General features: G+C 45.4%; 2 protein-coding genes across 2 annotated transcripts; one reads left to right on the top strand and one right to left on the bottom strand.

The window, feature by feature from the left end:
* Positions 1 to 420: 420 nt before the first annotated feature.
* Positions 421 to 1,542, top strand: LOC125556077 (uncharacterized). Its single transcript, XM_048718874.2, has one exon. It carries the CDS (start codon positions 959 to 961, stop codon positions 1,424 to 1,426), a length of 468 nt encoding a protein of 155 aa, XP_048574831.1. The 5' UTR covers positions 421 to 958; the 3' UTR covers positions 1,427 to 1,542.
* A 3,837-nt stretch (positions 1,543 to 5,379) lies between these two features.
* On the bottom strand, positions 5,380 to 12,550 carry PDAT (phospholipid:diacylglycerol acyltransferase). The gene is made up of 6 exons (XM_048674203.2): positions 11,818 to 12,550; positions 9,732 to 9,954; positions 9,347 to 9,630; positions 7,489 to 7,816; positions 6,309 to 6,574; positions 5,380 to 6,127 (listed from the first exon to the last, which is right to left on the bottom strand). The coding sequence occupies exons 1-6, from the start codon at positions 12,306 to 12,308 to the stop codon at positions 5,644 to 5,646; spliced, it is 2,076 nt and encodes a 691-aa protein (XP_048530160.1). The 5' UTR covers positions 12,309 to 12,550; the 3' UTR covers positions 5,380 to 5,643.
* Between the last annotated feature and the right edge of the window lie 12,842 nt (positions 12,551 to 25,392).

Raw genomic sequence — 25,392 nt, 5'->3', positions numbered from 1 at the left:
AATTTGATGCGTGAGGCCCGCTCCAATTTTTAAATTATTTGGACATCTGAGGAACTCTCAGCAAAAAGACAAATTAGGGATTTGTAAAAATGTTCACTGTTCATGTATTGTTTTGTTCCGATTTGTCTTTTTTGCTGAGACCTGCTAAAATGCTCAAATGACTTAAATTTGGAGCGGGTCTCACGCATCAAATTGTCTACCGCACAATTTTTTTTGGAATATTTTGAATTTGTTTTGATTCTTTTTATAATTTTTTTCTAACCAGATGCAGATGAGTCTGGACACCAAAACGCCCCACTCCATAAAAAGATATATAAACAACACTAACACATTGGCCATTGTTATGAATTCAACCATCAAAAAGTAATCTCCATAATACCAGAGGGACAATGCTAATATCAACATTATGCATGTAGTAAATTAAGCACTCGGCATCAACAGCACGAAGCAATCAAACTGACCCGATCGTCGTGACATACCCAGAGCTCGTTAAATTAAACTAGCGGTTAAACACGATGTGTTTGTTTGGGTTTGGAGCCGACGGAGACTTCTGACTGGAACAACACCCACTCCGAAGACCAGGCGGCTCGTTCGCAAGGCTCTGCACCCGCGGTGTTGACGTGTTCGGCGCTGGGCCGCGCGAAGTGGATCGTATCAAACACTCCCACTCTCGCTGCCGCTACGTCCAATCGCACGCGCTCCGTAGAATAGGCCAGTCGGCCGGCTGGACCCCATCTCGGTGCAGCTCCGAGCGGACAAGTCCACCTTCGTGCTGCCTGCCGCCTTCCTCTCCTCCGGCTATATAGAGCAAATCACCCACCGAGGACAAATCATCTCCAGATTCCTTTCACTTGGATAAACACCAGAGCTCTTCGTCGACCAACAAGATCGATCCAGGCCAAGATTTGGTACTGCTCTACGTCGCAGCACGAGCACATCACAGTCCGCGTGCGTATACATGGGTAACTTGGTCTCGCAGTGCGTCACGGGCGGCGCAGAGCGAGCGAGTCCGCTGGTCGTCCTGCCGGACGGCAGCCAGTTCCGGCTGGAGGAGCACGCCGGCGTGGCCGAGCTGATGATCGAGGCGCCGGGGCACGTTGCTGTCATAGCGAGGGACGCCGCCAAGGAGCGGCGGCTGCGGGCCCTGGCGGCCGACGAGTTCCTGCGCGCCGGCGAGGTGTACCTCCTCGTGCCCGCCGGGAGGGCCGGGGCGCGGCTGGGCGGTCAGGAGGCGGACGCCATCCGCCGGCTGGTGTCCGGCAAGAAGGGGGGCAAGGGCAGGGGCAACAGGTCCGGGAGAAGGATTTTCCCGGAAGGAGAAGCAGCTAGCACCGAGGGTGGAAAGGAGTCTGCTGAATGTGCGCTGCTTTGTAGGATTAGGCCAAGGCAGTGGAGGCCCGCCCTTGACACCATCTTCGAGGCTTAGATTGATCATGGCCCCCGTCTCTAGGGTAGAATAGGAACATTCATTCGTTTTGTTATTTTTTGTTGAATATTGATCATCCTTCTTTTTCAAGCAAGGAGAGAAGGAATTCGTTTTGACGTGTACATGTGTCTTTTAAAGCTTTAACTTATTTTGGAGTACAAGGTTGTCAGAGCTAGAAATAGTAATTGTCAAACCTAAATGCTACTCATTCTGTGCATACAGATTTGTTGAGAAGTCAAACTTCACAAATTTTGATCAAGTGTATAGAGAAAAATATTTACGCCCTAGAAAAATCATAGCAATAGAAAAGTCATAAAAAAATGAGATGACATGCATCTCAAATGTCATCTCAAATCCTATGAGTGGAAATAGAAAAGAAGATGTTGTTTGGTTCATATCATAGGATTTTTTTTCCATTGAATCTAGCCTAATGTTTATTTTCCTATGAAATGGGGAGGATAGAAAAAATTCCTTCATAGAAATAGGATTCTATTCCTATAAACTAAAGGACTCTAAAGGAATTTTTTCTATAAAAATATTATCCTACAAAATTCCTCCAAACCAAAGGAGGCCTTAACATCTAGTATACCAAACATATATTCATTATAAAATGTTCTCCCTCTGTTTCTAAATATAAGTCTTTTAAGAGCATCTACAGCCGGACTTGAGAAATCCGACCCCTCAAACACGCGCGGATAGTGACCAGTCACGTCTCAAAAAATGGATTTCACATCCGGATATCTCAAATTAGAAACATGAAATCCATATTATTACATGCAACACGGCGATCTTTGAGCGGAGCTTCGTCCGGGTCCGCTCCCCGCTCGTCTAGCTCCGCCGTGGCCATGTCCAGCGGCCGGTTGCGCCCCTCGGAGTGTTGATCCAGTCGCCGGCAAGGTAGAGTAAGGCATGGGACATGAGTCGGCTCACGCGACTCAAGGCGTTGTCGTCTCCCATGCCCTACTCTTCATCGTTGGAGCCCGGAACCTGTTGGGTGCCGGTGGACGTCAGATCGATGATGGACCCGTCCTGGGACGAGCCGGCGACATTCACCACGACGCGGTTGCGGCGTCCGGACTGGTGCACCGTATGGAGTGCCGGAGATTGTGACTCCGCCTCGCCGACATCCACCACGGCGAGCGTTGCCGCCGCGTCCCGCGCCCGCTGCCGCGCATGGCGGGCACGATGCGCCATATTTGCATCGGAGGACGCCCACAGTGCGTCCATGGCCTCGGTGCGCCAACGGAGGGGTTGCGCGTCCGTCACCGTGTTCGGACACCAGACGGACCTCACCGCCTCCGGTGAGGCAGCGACGATTGCCCTAGCACCAGATCCATGCGCCATTTAGGCTGACACAATGGATTCCCAACGAAATGAGTCCGAGCGCTGTCGTGCACGAGCCTCCTCCCAGGCGCGGCGGAGCGCAAGTCGGACGGCCATCTCCTCCTCGGGGCCGCGTGGGATGAGCCCTGGGTCAACGAATCTGGAGGTGAAGGATTCGGATCCACTGCCCTCCATGCCGGAGACGGCCGAATGGTGCCGGAGATGAGCTTGGGTGGCAGAGAGGAGTGAAGGAGAGTGAGGTAAAGTGGCTAGGGTTTGGTCCGGCTAGCGGATGGGAAGGAATATATATGAGGTCGGATGGGCCAGCGTGGGCCGGGTCCGACGTGGCGGGCATACCCGGGCGCCCCCATATTTGTGCTGGATACGAGGGGTGTCGGTCAGCCTGGGATTTTGAGGCCCGTTTGAGGTGCCTGTCTGAGTCAAAATTTTGAAGTGACAAGGCGGCCCGCCCGGCATATGAGGCGGGTTTGAGGCGCCCGGATGTAGATGCCCTTAGAGATTTTAATATAAACTACATACGAATATATATAAATATACTTTAAAGTGTAGATTCATTCATTTTGCTACATATATATTTGAATTTCTAAAAAGAGTTGTATTTAGAAACGGAGGAAGTAGTTTCTTATTTTATTTATTTAATATTGCAGATATAAATAGTTCTTTTTCAATTTGGTCAAAGTTCGCAAAAGTTAACTTTTAAGAAAATATGTACTCACTAATTATGGAACAGCGGAAGTACTAAACTGGCGGCGGCTCATCATCGTTTTTGCATGAACGCTCTCAGGTACGTCAAATCTGAGCTAGATTGAACGGTTCGTTCAGTGCAGATTCTGATTTTTAGGCACAAGTGAACGGCCCAAATTTGTATGCTTTTCTCCATTTTCTAATCCTGAACATGGCAAATTCTGATTTTTAGGTTTTTTGCACATGACAACTATGTCAGCTATAACATAGCAAAATTATGTGTGTGTTTTAGGTTTTACACATTGTCGGTGTAATAGCATGACAAATTCTATGTGTTTCAGACTACTTACACGTGGCAACTTTTCACACGGTACCACGATAATTCTCTAGTTGTGTCATGGCAAATCTTTATCTAGAGCATGGGAAATTTCTGAAGACATGTGTGCGAATTTCTCCGTTGTAGCATGTAATTCTCCATGTTATATCATGGCAATTCTTCTCTTTGCAACATCGTAAATCATGGGCATTTGTGGCAATTTTCGTGTTCGGTAGGAAAATTATCCCCTTTGCATGGGCATTTGTGGCAATTTTCATGTTCGGTAGGAAAATCTCCCCTTTGCAACATGGTGGACATTTGTGGCAACTTTCTCATGATGTAGGATGTCAATTCTTTTTTTGTTGTACCATAGCAACCCTCTTCTTCCTTCATGGCAATTACTCAAGAGGTAGCATGACAATTATTCTATATTGCAGCATGGAAATCCTTGCACACATGGCAACATGGAAATTTTTGCTGATAGCATTGCCATAGCATGGCAATTTCTCTTTGATAGTATGGCAAAAAAAAATTTGAGGGGGAAAGGGGTGAGGGGTATGTAGGGGAGGGCCCTTTGAGCGTTCGCTTGGAAGGTCATTGGGAGGGAACGCATGGACATTCGTTTGCTCGTTTGACGCTAGCTGAGGGAACAACCGTTTGCTCTGGCCACCATCTAGGGGGTGTATGCCAGCTATTGGCTTCCATTGTAAAATGTCGTTGAGCATAACAATGAATAAGTATTTTTCCTTCCCTTAAAGTTCAACAATCCAAATCATAACTCGATTCATTTCTAACTTTTGAACTAGACCAATAGTTTGTGGTGGTGCGGCGGCGGCGGATGCGACACAATCCTCGAAACTGCATTTCCTTTAGGGGAAACACGTGATTTAACCGGTCAGCCAACGCCAATGTCCACACATCATTTTTCTTGTTGAAGATGTCGGGTCGAAATTCCATTTCAATGGTGATAGCCCTAGGTTTGTCCATGTGGTTTGACCAGCCAACATTAGCGCGTGAGCCATGATTCCATCTTCAAGGTGCTATCATGCAGTCACATCCTTCGTTAGGTCACATGTCGCTTGGTTGCCTCAGATATTTTTTTTCCTTTCTGTATGCCAATTTGTTGGGTATCAATGAGGCTTTGCCTTTTTTAGAAAAAAGGAACCACACAAAATCTGCCTTGATCAACAAATGAATATTGCAACTAATGAAAATAGAAACAAATTGCACAATATTTCTCCTTATGGTGGAATTGAACTAGAGAATCAAATGTGTTTTCCATATAAACTTCCGGCAATTGAATCACATTATCTTAACAAATATTACTCCCTTCGTTCACTTTTGTAAGTCATTTCAGACAACTCAAAATGGGTTGTTTTGTACATTGTCTGAAATGTCTTCAAGGTCTTATGAAAGTGAACAGAGGGAGTATATAATTTCAGATAATATAGGAGGGTTGCCCTTCATATAGCCATAGCCCTGCCAGAGTGGAGTAGAAGAGAATAAATGTAAGAAGAATATAGTAATCATATCTTAGTCAATTGGGTTTCAAAAAGAAAAAGGTCATGCCTTGATGAACAAATGGATGTTATAGTCGACAAACATGTAATGAATTGCAAAATATTTCTCATCATCACAAAGGAACCTACAGAAGTATAACAAATGAATGTTACAAGTGATGAAGATGCAAATGAATTGCACAATATTTATACAAAAGTATCACAGCTTCCATCTATACATTTTAATATACACCGCGGTTTCACAATAACGCCAGTGTCAGAGCGAAAACCATTACATTATCAAATCAAAATTAATAGGATTCGACCAGAGTAAAATCTGCTTCGTCACCACGAATCACATGATTTCCTACTAACTACAATTTCAGCTTTATCTTCTCGGACCATTTGAATATATCAGAATACACCTGATCACCACCAATTTCCTCACCGGTTGCCCCAGCAGCAATCCTGATAATATCCTCCATTAAAGCAAAGTTCCCCATAATATCAACGTGGGCACCACTCTGTGTGCCCCTGCCTTCGAGGAGATTCGAGGGTGGAGAATGACTATACTCTCTCACGTAAGTCTTGCTGCCAGAAGGGTTGAAGCGAGTTTTTCCACGCCATGCTTTGGCACACATATACCCTGAACTAAGAACTGGAACAGTCTCGTCACCATTCGACATGTAAACACCACCTTTCAAGCAGCTATTCTCATCCCCACCCTCAGCTGAGGCATCTATCTGAAAGGGTATATAGCACTCTGCCTGTGGGGATAATTTATAGACATATGCTCTTTCGGTAGGAATGCCTACTCCATACATCGAAAATATTTCCATTTCAGGTGCATCTGGTAGTCTGCAAATGAAAAGGATGTAAGATAGCATTCATAAACCAACCAAAATAATACACAATATTTGCAAGATTTTGTATGCATGATCGCCATGCAGCAGATTTTTTTTACAGAACATGCTTTCTTGAAAAAAAAACTAATGTAGGTAACTGAATTAAAATGAGAATGCTGGCAAAAGGTTCTTACTTTGTCTCCAAGGGGTTTGACCAATACTTGTAGTGGCCATATTTTGGATCATCCAAGTTATCAGCAATTCCATATGAAAAATGAACACTACCACGCTGCATCATCCTTGGAGCAACAAAATTAAAAAGATCTATGATAGAGCCTGCGGTGAAAGCTTTGTAGTCTGAAACTGCCTTTATTCCACCCCACCCTAATTCCTGATACTCTGTCCAGACATCCCGGCATGATGTATTCGAATGGGCAAGATTATTACCTTTGACAGCATCCTGAAATGACGATAATAAGTTTTTTCGGTGCTCACAGCTCAATTTCCAGATAACTACACGTTCCAACTAAATATATCACTATCTTGCATCAAGAGTACACCACAAGGTGCTCACAGCTCACCTTGAAGAAAATAACCCATTCTACATACAGTCATATAATACTAGCAAGACAGGTAAATATATCACACTATCTTATATAAAAAAGCAAATCAAGAGCTTCATGTGGTGAACTGGAAGGCTTAAACTGGAGCAAATTCTTAGACAAACAGTTACTTCTTCAGGAATCAGGACTGAACCAGCTAGAATTTAAGCCAACAATGTAGATCATAATGCAATACAAAATGATGAGCGTTGCATACGAGTTTCGCTGAAACAATGAACGAGGTACAGTTTGAGCCAGCAGTGTTCGATTATAAATGTGATATAAAATTATCATTGTCAAATAGAAGAGTTCCACTGCCAGAATTGATGGAGTTTAACAAAATAACAGCGCAACTAACAAACTGAATACATGTCAGATCAAAGATTTCTGGAATAAGAATAATGCTAATTATTAAAGGCACTGACAAGTACTCCCTCAGTTCAAAAATAATTGAAGTCTTAGAATTGTCCTAAGTCAAACTTCATTAAGTTTGACTGAGTATATATAAAAATATATCAACATCTACAAAACCAAATGTACTGAACTAGATTCTTCATGAAATATATTTTCGTATTATATATATTTAAAATTGTAGATCTTTGCAGATAACTTAGAAAAGTTTGTCTTAGAAATATCCTAGAACTTCAATTATTTTCAACGGAGGGAGTAGTTAAAGACAATACCACAGACCTAGGAAAATAGTGATCTGCATGTATGATGGTCGTAAATAAATAGAAGCTGGTATGCTTATGTTATGCTTCTGAATACTCACACGGAATTCTATCTGCTCAATATTTGAAGCCGGAGCTTCCGCTACATCTTTTCCAAAAGATACCATTCTTCCAAAGTTCACAGGCTCTGGATTAACTTCGACAGGTTCCCCATGAACATCCTTAGAAACCTCTGAATCATTGGTCTTCCGCTTCTTGGATTTACACTCAAAACCATCTTCTGGAGACCAATCCAAACCTCCCCAAATAGTCTCACCACCTTTAGGGAGCATTGACATTGTTGAATCCCATGTACGGGTCATTCGCATCAAGTGGCGCAAGGTCTGAAGTCCAAGAAAATCTGAGTCCAGCATTTCTGGTGCAATAGCTCTGTACATGAATGACATAATATTTAGGCCTTATACCACCCACGGTAAATTTCTGTTAATCAAATAAGGAAAAGAACGGCAGGATACTATACCACCCACGGCAACAAATTTATGTTTCAAGTGAAACCAGTAACCTATATACTCAAAACAGTAACCATTTACAGTTCTAAAACTGAACAACGGCCATGCTAATACTCCCTCCGTTTCTTTTTAGTCTGCATATAAAGGTTTGGTCAAAGTCAAGCTTTGTAAAGTTTGACTAACTTTATATTAAAAAATATCAACATTCACAACATGAAATCAATATTTCCAGATGCACCATGAAATGTATTTTCATATTATATAGTTTTAGTATTGTAGATGTTCAGATTTTTTAATATAAATTTGGTCAAACTTTGTGTAGTTTGACTTTGACCAAAACTTATACGCAGAGTAAAAAGAAACGGAGGGAGTACTTTACATGGTCCATCCATCAAAGTAGATTAATCCAGCAAGGTTACATAAGCTTGGAACTTGTATCTTGTTTGCAACAGAACACCTTATGCATGTTAGTGTTGTGTGACTAACAAACGACCATTAGATGTGCGATGATAGGAGATTCATACTTGGGATCATGGACTGGCGTAACAATGAACAACATAATACAACCTATACTTTGGTATTAGTACGGTTGTAAAGAACATGGCAAGGATTCTGCAAATACAAAACCATCTTAACAGATGAATGGCACCACTAACAGAGAAATGCCTAGACATGTGCCGCATGATTACTTTAATTGCTTAGAACAATTGATAAGGATACAAACAGAACACAGAATTGCTTAGACTGCTTATAACTATAACATGGGTGCAATCATCAGTTTAGACGCTATCAACTACCCAGCCTCAAAACAACTGAAACAACCAATACCAGCAGGTGCTTCTCCGTTGTGAAAAATAAGTCAGAGAAATCATGTCTACTTGAAATTCACCTCAAAAGGTATCAAAAGGGGAACCACTGTTATCAGATACTCCCTCCGTCCCAAAATAAGTGACTCAGCATTATACTAACTTTGTCCTAAAGTTAGTACAAAGTTGAGTCACTTATTTTGGGACGGAGGGAGTAGTACATAATGACTTTATGTAATGCAACTTCAAACTTCTAAACTAGATCAAGTACTTCCCGGCCACATGGTCCTTATCACAGAACACAGGTTAATCACTATGGTCATATCATACTATAGGTGTAACCATGCAGTCATGAATTCAACAATGACTTACAATCATTTATTACCATAGTTACAAATTAGCTATGCGCAAGTAAGACGTGAGAATAAAAGTATAGAGCTAGATGACTTGAATACTTGATGTCCTTGCCACTACGGGTTAAAGCACGCACAGTATCCTGTGGCCAACTGACAAGCATAATTCAGAATGTGCGTGGGGCGTGGGCGTGGGCATGGGTGTGTGTTGAATTGTAATTCTATAACAAATAACATGATTTCAGTAGGCACATTAAACATCAGCTACCAAACTTTTATAACTTGAATTACCTAGCAACAGCAACATCTTTGGCTTCAGATGAGAAAAGCCCAGCAACAGCCTTTGGAACTCCTAAGAAAGGCCCACCAATGTTTGCTACAGCTTTGATGTGCTTTGCACACCAATCAGGACCACCACCACCACCCATGGGAGAAGGTGCTTCTACCCACTTCATAAAATGAAGAAAATAGAGAACTCCCATGGAATGTGGGATCACCACCGCCCTATTTCCACCATTAGTCGCTACCAAGAGCTCAATGTTACTCTTTATTCTGCTCAATGTTTGATCACGGGTCTGCAGATGGCAATTTAAGTTAGAAACATGACAGAGCATCATATATCAGTAGCATTCACATAACGAAGAAAATATAGCTAATGATGCAATCTATGTCATACCTCAGTGTTCTGGAATGATAACCTCCAATCATAAGCAGCCATGTACATGTTCTTTTCTTCATATCCAATCCGAGCTAAATTGGCAATCAGGACTGCCCAAACAAAATAGCCAGGGACAAAATAGTCAGCTGCGACAAGGCCTGTGACCGGCCTAACTCTTATTCCTGGTTTATCTAATCCAGTTTCGTTGTCCAATGACATATGTTCAATCCAGCATAAAGGCCTGAAAAATGTTTCAAGAGGATTAAAGAGATTACAAGCAGAAGCAGGTCTGTGATAGTGCACAACTATACCCAAAAGAATGCTCTAGCAAAATGAAGGAGACTAGTACAATAACCAACTTAGAGTATATGATAAGTAAGCTTTGATGACTGCAGGCAAAACATAAAGAGCACATATTCTAGGCAAAAGCTCCTTCAGTAGAAAGAGTTGGAAAAAATAAACAATAAACTAAAAATCAAAAAGTAACAAACTCTGTAACATGTAACCTTAGCAGTAGTGACTGTAATACAGCATCAAATGAAGTATAACTCTCGGGTCAATCCATGTTACAGCGGGCAGTATAGCATCTAGCTTTGCATGGATATTTCAGTTTCAAGACTGAAGCTATGTCATAAGAGATTTAGACTCTGCTTCTATTTGTAAAACATCAACTTCATTCTTGGTAACAGGGTTCAGGATATTAAATTTGTTCAGACTGTAACGTCTTAATGCAGGTATTTACGACAAAGTAAATGCAATGCCATATACCATGTAACAACTAATCCCACAAGAAATTGCTACAGTGCTGAACTTTTAATGTCATATATAGCACGATACACAAGCCCCTGAATGAGATTTCTAATTTCCCAAGGGAATGCAGGAATCAAAATTGAACGAAGAAACGAAACACTAAAAGACTACATTAATTAGTTTTCTAGCACATAAGTTTTAGGATTCAAATTAGGCTTTTCTCTAAACAAGATATTTTACTGTAGAATCTGAAGTTTTGCAAACAAGTAGAGCACCAAGATTACCACCCCTGCCAAAATGTGACTGTAAATAAAGGCAGTTACTTCAATGCAAAGTGAGTCATCTACTTTTCCTACATAGGGATAGCTCAACAACACAAGGCTTAGAAGGAATAGCAGGTATGCTGTTCAGGGATCACGTTATTACTCTCACCAGAAAGTAGGCAACATCGACCTTTCCAGAAAAGCAGTATTTGAATAATAAATAATGAAACAGTCGGATATAAATATCTACTCCAAAAGGCATCCCATGACTACATCGAAAGCTTTGTTTAACGCAAATTATAATTTCTCCTAAAGGACCTGAACACACATAATCTAGATTTCTCTTGTACAAGAATTTCCCTATATCAACATCCCCTCATAGCCAGTGGGGGACACAATGTTGCCTAGTTTTACAACATGTGCACTCCATGCAGCTCTCAAAGTCACATCTTGCCCACTCAAATCCTGCTCCCATGCTAGTAACAAAAAACAGCATTTCAAGGCAGCTGAAAGTGATTGTCACACCCAACATTTCATAGAAATATCCCAAGTACTTACACAATTAAACAGTACAAAACTAGCTTAAGAAACACAAATAAAGTTCAAATTACCAAGAATTCTAATCCCTCCACCGTAACAAATCAACCATTGAGAGAGTAATAAAAACCATCCAAAATTGGAACCAACTTTCTATTGAGCACCTAAGTCCCAGTTCTTGACTGAGCACCTCGCCATTGAGGAATCATACACCCTAACCCAGACTTCAGAAGATCTGGAATGAACCTCTAGTCCTACAGCTCAGACACATTAATAAGATATATAAAAGAAATCTACGGAAAGGGCGTTAGAGAACACGAGGGATTGACAGCTTATGGAATCAGACTACTGTCCTGAAGTCCTAACTCTGCCAAAACAATTCCCAAAAGCTCGACAAACAACAAAGCAAGCCAAAAAGAATAACATGGGACTCATTCTATTAAAGGATCCTAGCGTCGATTGCTAAAGCAGCCCTAATAACGACCAAACAAAGTTAGAGACTTAACGGACACGCGACGGATGCGAATGCAACACCTAACAGGTAAGAAAGCGACCTCTTGTACACGTCGCCGAATGTGCCGCCCCAGAGGCGCTTCCGGAAGAGCCCCTCGGCGCAGTGATGGCCCTCCCAGAGCTCGAGGCCTCCCGTGACGATCCCCGGCACGAAGATGACGGGGTGCTTGGCGTGCAACCCCTCCTTCTGCAGCTTGACCCCGGGCGGGTCCGGGAGCGGGCCCGTGATGGCCTCCGTTACGTACTGCGGGAAGGAGGCCGGCATGGCGTTGTAGAGGAAGAGCAGCAGCCACCAGGAGGAGCAGACGCAGCCGACGAGCCAGCAGCAGCTGTCCACGCACGACCACTTGCCCCTGGCCCGCCGGCCGGCCTCCTTGGACGGCGGCGCGGAGGCGGAGGAGGACGGCTGCTCCTGCGCCGGCTTCTTCCCCTTGTCCTTGTCCTTGTCGTCGTGGTCGGAGCCATTGCTGTCGTCGCCCGGCGAGGGCGGCGGCGGCGACTGCTGCTGCCTCCGCCTCCGTAGGAGCGACATGGCGCGCGCGCGGGGGCGAATGGGATCGGCGGGCGGGGGCGGGGCTACCTGCGCGGGCGCACTCGCATCGCCGGCGGCGGCCGGGAGGGGGCCTGGCCCGCGAAACCCTAAGCCAGCGGCGGGGCCCAAGGAGGCGGAGGGGGCGAGGTCGGGAGGGGCGGGGCGGCCTCGCGGGGCTAGCGTTTGTGAGGTCGGGAGAGGGAGGAGGCTCGAGGCCGTAGGCGACCGTCGCGCCGCACCGGAGCGATCCCTGCGCCCGATGTACGTGCGCCGAGCTGGCCACGGGTGCCTGCCTACGTGGGCCCGGCGGCACGGGACGGGTCTGTGGTTCGTGAAGACGCGGTGCGGGTGGGGCGGAGTTCGCCTGCCTCTATTGATTGGAACCTGTGTGGGGCCCAGGGGTGGCCGTCAAGGACGGGGACGGTGCAGTGGGGCCGGCGTAGCTTGCAGAAATGATAATGGCGATCCAACCAGAGCAGAGCCTCGCCAAAACGTGATCTTTCTGGGTTTTTTTACGGTGAAACGTGATCTTTCGGTTGGCACGGTTTTTCTTTTTTCCATTTATTACATACATTCAAGGTGCAGAGCACGATCCATTCTCATGTAATAATGGACTTAAAAAACCCCGCAAAAAATGGACCTAAAATAATTTAAATTCCTGTGAATATATTCATTAACTATTTATGGAATCCAACGTATTATCTTATATTGTGAGACGGAGGGAGTACATCGCTTTTCGAGTATCTATTTTCAAATTTTGAGAAATATTACTAGTCACAAATTTTAATGTTTAGCCTTATCTTGTCTAGAACGACAGCTTTAACAAGACAAGAGGGATATCTAGATAGCATGAGGGAATGTTTTTACTCCAGATGTCACATATAAGTTTTCCTAAAGCTGGCAGCTTATCAATTGGCATGTCAACTCATCCACTGACTCGTGTTCTCCTTGTAAATATTTCTACTGCCCTTGAAACCCCCCATGCACCTCGCTTTGCTAGTGGTCCTAGCAAGATCGTCCTTCTTCTTCCGTGATGGTCGTCCTTCTCCCTGTTGGCGCTAATCGAATGGTTGTATGATTCCATGTTCATTGGGTGGCATCTCATTGCCCTTGTCGTTCCCCTAGCATGCCTATTCTTTTGTCATGATGATCGTCCTTCTCTCTGTTGGCGGTAAATCGAATGGTTGTATGATTTCATGTTCATTAGGTGAGATCTCATTGCCCTTGTCGCTCCCCTAGCACGCCTACCCCAATGAACCTATCATTAGGGTGCAATTAGGTGGCAAGCAACCACGCCATGCACAATGTCGGCTTTCAAGTTGTGTTGTGGGTGGTGATTATGGTACATGACTACGACTAAACTCCCGCCATGAGACGTTGTCGCATTTCGGCATGCATGCATCATTCGTTTGTTCTATATGGATAGTCAGTTTCAGCACGTATGTCGGTCATCCAACAACATCCATATGCCCTCGTATGCATTTTGTTCCTGGGCGGCAATATCAAAGACAATGACTTCATATCCTGACATGTGCAGTCCCACTCGAACATCATGATCCAGCAGACCCACATCTACATAGTGGTGGGGAATGGGCACCAGATCAACACAAATGGCCTTCACATTGTGCTCATATCGTGTCAACCTTAACATTAGGAGTCATTGCGTTGTAGATATACGAAGGGAATTTTTAAGATGGATGAAATTTGTATTGAAAGCGGACATTGGTGGCGATAGAAAAAATATATTATTCACAGCTGAAGTGTTTTTATAAAAAACAAATCATTTGGCCTCAATTTCAGTCTTTGTGGAAATGCTCAATGCAAATTATGTTGGCAATTTCAATTTGTAACAATAGCAGCATCGAATAAAAATTATATAATGTATTATTGTCATAAAGCAAGTATTTAAAGTTGTCAGAACCAAATTATTGGTGTGTTGAAAATAAAATAGTTATTATGTTGGTTTTTTTGGTGGAATAATTATTATGTTGGTTTCACTGTGGAAAATTCTCAAGTCGTGTTGGTTAAAGGAAAAGTTCTTTCTATGAAAGCGTGGCGTGTAATCAAATCGAGATTTATTTGATACACATGTTAGTCTGAAATAATCTATGATTTACATGATTTGTTGCCTAAATGTGTTAGAGTTAACGTTGGTGTGTTTTTTACGTACTTGCTTTCTGAGTATATGATACAAAGATTTATGCTTTGCAATTGCCGACAGAGATATTACTGTATACTCTTCGGTGTTTTTTTAACACGATACGAACGGATGCCCATACATATACACACACTCATAAGTATGACCGCACGTACATTCTAATCCTATGAGCACCTTTAAGAGATTGAGCCGGCACATTATCTTGAGATTGGCGAAGTCGCCACAAACCTCCTTATCTTCGACGAGAACGTCTTCTCCACTAAACGCACATAGTCGAAACAACTAAAATAAATTTAGGAAAATACGAGCGGCCCAATTAAAATTTAGAGGTTCTCCATCAGAATCAAAGGGTCTGAAATATTATGCCAAGCTTCGGGTGACATGTAACATATATTTTGCTAAAACTGTTTAGGGCCTCTTTGATTCAAAGGATTTTTCATAAGATTTTTAAAGGATTAAAATCCTTGGGAAATTTTCTTATGTTGGCTGTTTGATTCGTAGGATTGAATCATGTAAGAATTTTTCCTAAGAATTCATTTGTACTATATTTCATAGGAATTCTAACATCCACTCCAACATTTTAAAATAAATCATTTGTTTTTTCATTGGCATAATCAAACAAATTTAAATCCTATAAGAATCCAATAACCATGTCATTCCAATCCTACATTTTTTCTATTCCTGCATTTTTGCAATCCTACGAATTAAAGAGGCCCTTAAATAGAAACCCATCCTCGTTCTGCAGATCCGGCTGGAGTTTGGTTTGATATTCTTTCGTGACATTCTGAATCTAGCAGCAACTTATCTCCACGGCACTATATGCAACTACGATTCTTTCTAGCACGGTGGTGAGAGAACATAAGCATTTTTCTTTCTCGGGGAGGATAAGAGCATCACCAGCCGTTGGCCCACTAGGGGTTCGTAAAATAGCCGTCTGAGGGCGAACCGACGTAAAAATCGGCATGGGGGTTTTGGGGCTCCCAGGCGCCGGCCCCAGGGTCGTCCCCAGAAGGCGTTTTTACTTTTTTTTTGAAAAAGAATTCAGCTAAAATTCGGCAAACGAACAAAGATTCGACTAAAATTCGGCAAACATGACATTACTAAGGCAACTTAAATAGTTTTTTACATAGCAAAGTGAAGTACTTAAAAAACAAAGGCCGCAACTACAGGCCGAAGAACGCGTTGAGCGCGGCGAAGTCGTCGCCATCGCCGCCGTTGTCGCCGTCGTCCTTCTCCTCCTCCTTCATGCGGCCGCCCCTCCTGGACCCCTGCCCGGGGTCGCCCTGGCGGACCGGTGGCGGCGCGTCCTCGTCGCTGTCATCGTCGAGAACGACGACGCCTCCCTCGTCGCGGCCACGGCGCCGAGCGGCGATCTGCTCAAGGGTGCGGCACTGGCGCTCCAACTCCGTCCGCGCCAGTCTTCGCGCGCCCACTTCAAGGCCGCCGCGTCGGAGAGCTCCGGCTCGGTCTTCACGGCGGCGAGCCCTGGCTCGGTCTTCACGGAGGCGAGCCCGGGCTCCGTCTACACGGCGGCGACAAGCCCTGGCTCTGTCTTCGGCTTGATGAAGCGGGGAGGAGCCGAGGAGGAGGCGCGCCCGCCCTCATTGATAACGATGTCGGCGTTGCGGGTGCGCCGGCTGAGCGGCGTCTCCGCGGGCTGGGCCTTGACGCGGAACAGCACCGGTGACCCGGAGGAGGAGGAGCGGGAGGAGGAGGAGGAGGAGGAAGAGGTCACTGTCCTCCTCGGCATCCATTCGCGTGGCGGGGCAGCAGAGTACGTCAAGGATGGGTCATTGCCGCCCTCGAGGTGTTGGAGGACGGCGTGGAGAGTGCTGCCTGGGGTGCCCCACCATAGACAGCTGCCCTCGATGTTCTTCGTCCGCCGCACCACCGGTGCCACGTTGGTGGAGGCCAGTCGTTGCGCCTGCCGATGCTGGAAGTACGCCGCCCACGCCTCGTGGTTGCCGGCGGCATACTGCGGGAGGGCCTGCTGCTCCTCCGTCAGCGACACCCGCACGCGGCCGACCTCGTTGGCGAAGTAGTCGGCACGCACGGTGACGTTGGGCAACGGGGGGATGGGAACGCCACCGGCACTGAGCTTTCACCGCCTCGGCGTGCGCATGTCAGGAGGCGTCGGGATGTTGGCCTCGAACAGCAAGCGGGTTTCCCACTCGTGCAACGAGCGGCGACCGAAGCCATTGGCCGCCGCCCCATCGCCGGGGAACCGCTCGCCCATCGTCGCGTCTGGGCACGGGGAGAGAGAGGGGGAGTAGCGTCGACGGCGGCTACGCACGGGAAGAGAGAGGCAGTGCTCGACGGTTGTGGGCGAGGTGTGGCCACAGGCTTGGGGTAGGCGTTGCTTTATAGCGGGCGGGGGCTAGGCGCCGTGCGTACGCGTGGCGGGAGGGGGGCGTCACCGTGTCGTTCGCGAGGAATTAATGGAAGGCTGACTGACGGCAGCCTTGGCATTGATTCCTCGCGGGAAACCGAGACGCTGTGAGAACGACGAGGCGAGTGTTCTGACTCGGTGGGCCCGCAGCCAGCGCACCGGATTCAGCCTGAATCCGCCAGCGTTAGTTTTGGCCTAAATCGGCCAAAAATAAATTTCTGGAGATGTGATTAGGCCGATTTTTAAACGTCGGCATTAAAAAATTGTGAGGAACCTATTGTGGACGTGGCTGAAGATGCTCTAAGCATTTCTTTACGGAGAGATTCTCTGGATGTACTATCCACTAGAATCCTGTCTGTTTTGCTCGGGGAAAGATGTTGGGTGTCGGATCACACGGGCGTCGGCAGTGGGCCCTTTAACGTTGAATCCTAGTCCTGGGATGGTGATATCTTATGAGCGACGCTGACACAATTGTCCGGAATAAATTCGCTATGGGTTGTACTGATCGCAGTTGCATCTGGACTTATTTTTCTCCGCTCACTACTGCGGGGCAGGAGTAGATCAGATACGGAAAGTTTTTTTTCTTTGTCCTCCACCTCAGTACCATCCATTCCAACCTTCAGTGCAAATGTGCAATATGTCGCTCGCGGAAACTGCTGCAGTGATCGTTGTGCATCAGCCCAACTCGAGAGAAGGAAAACAAAGGGAAAGGCCCACTCTCCGGCCCCTAACAAACAAACAAGTGCACCTACGATCGGCCCACGTTTCGTCGTGGTCGGGAAGGAGCCCAGGCCCCCAACCACTTCGTTATCTCAGCTCAAATAAAAAGAAAAAAAACACTTCGTTGTCCCCTAGAAAAAGAAACTTGTTTGCCACGGCGGGTGCTTCCTGCCTTTGCTGGAGTCAGTCTGTATCTTCAATGTCGACCCCCCGCGCTCCCCACATCTCGATAACAAAATTTCTACCCCAACCACGCCGACCGACCCGTACATGCTCTTAAGTTTTATATAATCACGGCCCATGTGTTGTGCCTCGTCTACTTTTGGCTGATCACCAAATCCATCGCGTATGCTTCTAAGTTGTAATCACGCCGCACGGCTCGCTGCTTTGCTTTTGATCACATGCATGCAGACTTGCAGAGGCCAGAGGTGATGATCAGTGATCACTCTCGGTGTTACGTGCACCCGCAGCGGCAGACACGAAAGCCAAAAGTAATCTTAAGTAAGACGAGAAAAGGATTCGACTAAGTTTTGTTTAGTTTTAGTTGGGAGTGGAGCAGCTGCAGCTGCAGCGGAGTGGAGCAGCTCGGCGCTAGCACAGCAACCTCACCAGGGAAAAGAACGGCTTAACTACTGGTCTACTGCTAAGCACAGGCAATCAGTGGCGGCGTATTGATTTGTCACCACCGGGGGAGGAGCCAAAAGGGGCCTGGTTCGTTGGGGGACAGGCCACGCCCCCACCCCCATGTGCCGCCGTCGACCGGCCGAGCGCGTACGGGCCGGGCCTATTCCACCCCGCTCTGCGACAGCGGAACGGCGTCGCGTTTACGGCCGCGCGCCGGACGGCGGGGCCGATGGCGACGGGCGTGGGCTGTGCGCGATCTTGGCTGTCGTGGCCGTGTACCGGAAAGGCGGGGCGGGATGATGGAGCGCGCTCGAGTGGGCGTGATGGACGCCGTGGGGTGGACGTGCGATGCCGGGCGCGGGCGCGCGGCGTGGTCGCGGCATGCGCATGCATGCGGCCAGGGGCGCACGGGCGTCCTTGGTGCGCGCACCGCGTGGTGAGCGCGTCCACCGCACCACTCATTCAATCCAAATCCTCTTATCCATTCATACCGGGTACAACCATTATTGTGCTGGATCTTCGGAAGAGTGGAAATAAAGATAATAGAGCGCTTGGATATGAAACACATACATAAAAGAAATGACACTACAGTACTACCATGACCTTACGAGGTTCTAAAACACATACTCCATCCGTTCCTAAAAATATAAGTCTTTCTAAGGATTTCAACAAATGACTACATACAGAGCAAAATGAATAAATCTACACTTTAAAATATGTCTACATACATCTGTATGTTGTAGTCCATTTGAAATGTAAGACTTATATTTAGAAACGGGGGGAGTACAAGTGATTAGCAGTAGTATTTTTCTCATTTTTTTTGCACCTAGGCATATGAATGCATATCAACTGTATTCGATGACGCCATTCATATGATCCAATGAAACCCCAATGAAAAACCCACTACTTAGAGCATCTTCAATCAAACCACTCACTTTCCCCAAGTTCGGACGTACAGTCCATAACTGTCTGACTACCCAATCGAACGCAAACCTGTCCCATTTATCCGGGCTGTCCAACATTCTTCATATCCAATCCCATGAGAACCAAGGACGCGATGAGTGGTGCGAATGGGCCGGACCATTCTTCCCCCGAGTTGTTTTTTCTTTTCTCTTCCGCGTTTTGCAGTCATTTTATTAAGAAAACATGTTTTTTAGGAGTTAGATATTTGAAACCCTATTAAAAATGGAAACATATATTTCATGAAAGAAATTAGTGTGTGTCTTATAAAAAGTCCTATGTATATTAAAAAAGTTCACCATGTATTAAAACCCTGTATAATGTGTATTAAAAAATGTTTGAAGTATACAACAAAAATTCAGTGTACATTAAAAAAATCAGCATGTATTAAAAATTGTTCAATGTGTATTAAAAAACGTTCGATTTATACAACAAAAATGTAAAAAGTTCATTGTATATTTAAAAGAAACAAACAAGAAAAAAGTGTAAAAATAAAAAGACAGAAAACAAAAATAAAAGAAGAGAAAGAAAACCAAAACAGAAGAAAAAAGATTTTAAAAAATAGAAAACGACAAAAAAATAAAAATAACCAAAGAAGGAAGGACACTTGGGTCGGCCCATTCGTGCCTGCCCTTCAGCGAAGGCTCGACTATTTGCCGCTCATGAGCAGCAAATAGGATATTTCGTAGTCCATAGATTATTGGGCAATCAAAGAACTCAACTATGATTTTGAACTTGCCGGTGAAAAGAGGTTATTTGAATATGAAAAATGCCAAGTTATTTAAAGAAAAAGTTAAAAGATGGCACGACAAAAGAATCCAAAAACGTGAATTCAAAGTTGGAGAATATGTTCTTTTGTACAACTCTCGTTTCAGATTCTTTGCAGAAAAATTTCTCTCCAAATGGGAAGGACCATATAATATAGAAGAAATTTATCGTTCTGGAGCTATCAAAATAAATAATGGCGAAGGTACTAACCCGAAGGTGATCAATGGACAAAGAATCAAACATTATATCTCAGGTACGTTCATTAATGTTGAAAGCAATATTATCCAAACTATGACACCAGAGGAACATATAAAAGAAATCTTCCGGAACACTCCAGAATCGTGAAAAAAGAGGAGGTACGTGATACGGACTTCAACAAATTCGCATTTTTTTTGTCAGTTTTGAAATATTACAAAAATTAGGAGAAGCAACTAGGAAGGCAACCCTGGTGGGCACAAGACACCAGGGCACGCCTGGCTTGCTAGGCGCCCCCGGGTGGGTTGTGTTGGAAATATGCCCTAGAGGCAATAATAAAATGGTATTATTATATTTCCTTGTTCATAATAATTGTCTATTGTTCATGCTATAATTGTGTTATCCGGAAATCGTAATACATGTGTGAATATATAGACCACAACATGTCCCTAGTAAGCCTCTAGTTGACTAGCTCGTTGATCAATAGATGGTTATAGTTTCCTGACCATGGACATTGGATGTCATTGATAACGGGATCACATCATTAGGAGAATGATGTGATGGACAAGACCCAATCCTAAGCATAGCACAAGATCGTGTAGTTCGTTTGCTAGAGCTTTTCTAAGTGTCAAGTATCATTTCCTTAGACCATGAGATTGTGCAACTCCCGGATACTGTAGGAGTGCTTTGGGTGTGCCAAATGTCACAACGTAACTGGGTGGCTAAAGGTACACTACAGGTATCTTCGAAAGTGTCTGTTGGGTTGGCATGAATCGAGACTGGGATTTGTCACTCCGTATGACGGAGAGGTATCTCTGGGCCCACTTGGTAATGCATCATCATAATGAGCTCAGTGTGACTAAGTAGTTGGTCATGGGATCATGCACTACGACACGAGTAAAGTGACTTGCCGGTAACAAGATTGAACGAGGTATTGGGATACCGACGATCGAATCTCGGGCAAGTAACGTACCGATTAACAAAGGGAATTGAATACGAGATTGATTGAATCCTCGACATCGTGGTTGATCTGATGAGATCATCGTGGAATATGTGGGAGCCAACATGGGTATCCAGATCCCGCTGTTGGTTATTGGCCGGAGAGTTGTCTCGGTCATGTCTGCATGGTTCCCGAACCCGTAGGGTCTACACACTTAAGGTTCGATGACGCTAGGGTTGTAGAGATGTTAGTATGCGGTAACCCGAAAGTTGTTCGGAGTCCCGGATGAGATCTCGGACGCCACGAGGAGTTCCGGAATGGTCTGGAGGTAAAGATTTATATATAGGAAGACCAGTTTCGGCCACCAGGAAGGTTTCGGGGGTCATCGATATTGTCCCGGGACCGCCGGAAGGGTCCCGGGGGTCCACCGGGTGGGGCCACCTATCCCGAAGGGCCTCATGGGCTGAAGTGGGAAGGGAACCAGCCCCTGGTGGGCTGGTGCGCCCCCCTTGGGCCTTCCCCTGCACCTAGGGTTGGAAACCCTAGGGGTGGGGGGCGCCTCCACTTGGCTTGGGGGCCAAGCCACCCCTTGGCCGCCGCCCCCCCATCTAGATGGGATCTAGAGGGGCCGGCGCCCCCTGGCCCCTATATATAGTGGAGGGGAGGGAGGGAAGCCGCACCCAAGTCCCTGGCGCCTCCCTCTCCCTCCATGACACCTCCCCCTCTCGTTGGTGCTTGGCGAAGCCCTGCCGAGATCCCGCTGCTTCCACTACCACGCCGTCGTGCTGCTGGATCTCCATCAACCTCTCCTCTCCCCTTGCTGGATCAAGAAGGAGGATACGTCTCTCCCAACCGTACGTGTGTTGAACGCGGAGGTGCCGTCCGTTCGACGCTCGGTCATCGGTGATTTGGATCACGACGAGTACGACTCCATCAACCCCGTTCTCTTGAACGCTTCCGCTCGCGATCTACAAGGGTATGTAGATGCACTCCTATTCCCCTCGTTGCTAGATGACTCCATAGATTGATCTTGGTGATGCGTAGAATTTTTTTAAATTCCTGCTACGTTCCCCAACAGTGGCATCATGAACTAGGTCTATGCCTAGTTTCTATGCACGAGTAGAACACAAGTTGTTGTGGGCGTTGATTTTGTCAATTTACTTGCCGTTACTAGTCTTATCTTGATTCGGCGGCATCGTGGGATGAAGCGGCCCAGACCGACCTTACACGTACGCTTACGTGAGACTGGTTCCACCGACTGACATGCACTAGTTGCATAAGGTGGCTAGCGGGTGTCTGTCTCTCCCACTTTAGTCGGATCGGATTCGATGAAAATGGTCATTATGAAGGGTAAATAGAAATTGGCATATCACGTTGTGGTTTTGGCGTAGGTAAGAAACGTTCTTGCTAGAAACCTATAGAAGCCACATAAAACTTGCAGCAACAATTAGAGGACGTCTAACTTGTGTTTTGCAGCATATGCCGTGTGATGTGATATGGCCAAAAGGATGTGATGACTGATATATGTGATGTATGAGATTGATCATGTTCTTGTAATAGGAATCACGACTTGCATGTCGATGAGTATGACAACCGGCAGGAGCCATAGGAGTTGTCTTAATTTATTTATGACCTGCGTGTCAACATAAACGTCATGTAATTACTTTACTTTACCGCTAACCGTTAGCCATAGTAGTAGAAGTAATAGTTGACGAGACAACTTCATGAAGACACGATGATGGATATCATGATGATGGAGAACATGGTGTCATGCCGGTGACGACGATGATCATGGCGCCCCGAAGATGGAGATCAAAAGGAGCAAAATGATATTGGCCATATCATGTCACTATTTGATTGCATGTGATGTTTATCATGTTTTACATCTTATTTGCTTAGAACGACGGTAGCATAAATAAGATGATCCCTCACAATAATTTCAAGAAAGTGTTCCCCCTAACTGTGCATCGTTGCTAAGGTCCGTTGTTCCGAAGCACCACGTGATGATCGGGTGTGATAGATTCTAACGTTCGCATACAACGGGTGTAAGCCAGATTTACACACGCAATACACTTAGGTTGACTTGACGAGCCTAGCATGTACAAACATGGCCTCGGAACATGGAAGACCGAAAGGTCGAACATGAGTCGTATAGAAGATACGATCAACATGAAGATGTTCACCGATGATGACTAGTCCGTCTCACGTGATGATCGGACATGGTCTAGTTGAATCGGATCATGTATCACTTAGATGACTAGAGGGATGTCTATCTGAGTGGGAGTTCATTGAATAATTTGATTAGATGAACTTAATTATCATGAACTTAGTCTAAAATCTTTACAATATGTCTTGTAGATCAAATGGCCCATGCTAATGTTGTCCTCAACTTCAACGCGTTCCTAGAGAAAACCAAGCTGAAAGACGATGGTAGCAACTATACGGACTGGGTCCGGAACTTGAGGATCATCCTCATAGCTACCAAGAAAGCATATGTCCTTGAAGCACCGCTAGGTGAAGCACCACCCCCAGCAAACCAAGACGTTATGAACGCTTGGCAGTCCCATGTTGATGATTACTCCCTGGTTCAGTGCGGCATGCTTTACAACTTAGAACCAGGGCTCCAGAAGCGTTTTGAGCAACAGAGAGCATATGAGATGTTCTAAGAGCTGAAAATGGTTTTCCAAGCTCATGCCCGGGTCGAGAGATATGAAGTCTCTGACAAGTTCTATAGTTGTAAGATGGAGGAGAATAGTTCCGTCAGCGAGCACATACTCAAAATGTCTGGGTTGCACAACCGCTTGTCTCAGCTGGGAGTTAATCTCCCAGATGATGCGGTCGTTGACAGAATCCTTCAGTCGCTCCCACTTAGCTACAAGAGCTTTGTGATGAACTTCAATATGCAGGGGATGGAAAAGACCATTCCTGAGGTATATTCGATGCTGAAATCAGCGGAGGTGGAAATCAAAAAGGAACATCAAGTGTTGATGATGAATAAAACCACTAAGTTCAAGAAAGGCAAGGGTAAAAAGAACTTCAAGAAGGACGGCAAGGGAGTTGCCGCGCCCGGTAAGCAAGCTGCCGGGAAGAAGCTAAAGAATGGACCCAAGCCCGAAACTGAGTGTTTTTATTGCAAGGGAAGTGGTCACTAGAAGCGGAACTGCCCCAAGTACTTAGCGGACAAGAAGGCTGGCAACACCAAAGGTATATGTGATATACATGTTATTGATGTGTACCTTACCAGTACTCGTAGTAGCTCCTGGGTATTTGATACCGGTGTGGTTGCTCATATTTGTAACTCAAAACAGGAGCTGCGGAATAAGCGGAGACTGGCGAATGACGAGGTGACGATGCGCGTCGGGAATGGTTCCAAGGTCGATGTGATCGCCGTCGGCACGTTACCTCTGCATTTACCTACGGGATTAGTTTTAAACCTCAATAATTGTTATTTAGTGCCAGCTTTGAGCATGAACATTGTATCAGGATCTCGTTTAATACGAGATGGCTACTCATTTAAATCCGAGAATAATGGTTGTTCTGTTTATATGAGAGATATGTTTTATGGTCATGCCCCGCTGGTCAGTGGTTTATTCTTATTTAATATCGAACGTGATGTTACACATATTCATAGAGTGAATACCAAAAGATGTAAGGTTGATAATGATAGTCCCACATACTTGTGGCACTGCCGCCTTGGTCACATTGGTGTCAAACGCATGAAGAAACTCCATGCAGATGGACTTTTGGAGTCTCTTGATTATGAATCATTTGACACGTGCGAACCATGCTTCATGGGAAAAATGACCAAGACTCCGTTCTCCGGAACAATGGAGCGAGCAACCAACTTATTGGAAATCATACATACTGATGTGTGCGGTCCAATGAGTGTTGAGGCTCGCGGTGGCTATCGTTATGTTCTCATACTCACTGATGACTTGAGTAGATATGGGTATGTCTACTTAATGAAACACAAGTCTGAGACCTTTGAAAAGTTCAAGGAATTTCAGAGTGAGGTTGAGAATCAACGTGACAGGAAAAATCAAGTTCTTGCGATCAGATCGTGGGGGAGAATACTTGAGTCACGAATTTGGCACGCACTTAAGGAAATGTGGAATAGTTTCACAACTCACGCCGCCTGGAACACCTCAGCGTAATGGTGTGTCCGAACGTCGAAATCGCACTCTATTGGATATGGTGCGATCTATGATGTCTCTTACCGATCTACCGTTGTCATTTTGGGGCTATGCTTTAGAGACTGCCGCATTCACTTTAAATAAGGCTCCGTCGAATCCGTTGAGATGACACCGTATGAATTATGGTTTGGGAAGAA

This window comes from Triticum urartu, chromosome 5A, assembly GCF_056163025.1.
Source record: "Triticum urartu cultivar PI428250 chromosome 5A, HENAU_Tu73, whole genome shotgun sequence".
Classification (NCBI taxonomy): domain Eukaryota; kingdom Viridiplantae; phylum Streptophyta; class Magnoliopsida; order Poales; family Poaceae; genus Triticum; species Triticum urartu.
This window is presented reverse-complemented; position numbering and strand designations above follow the sequence as displayed.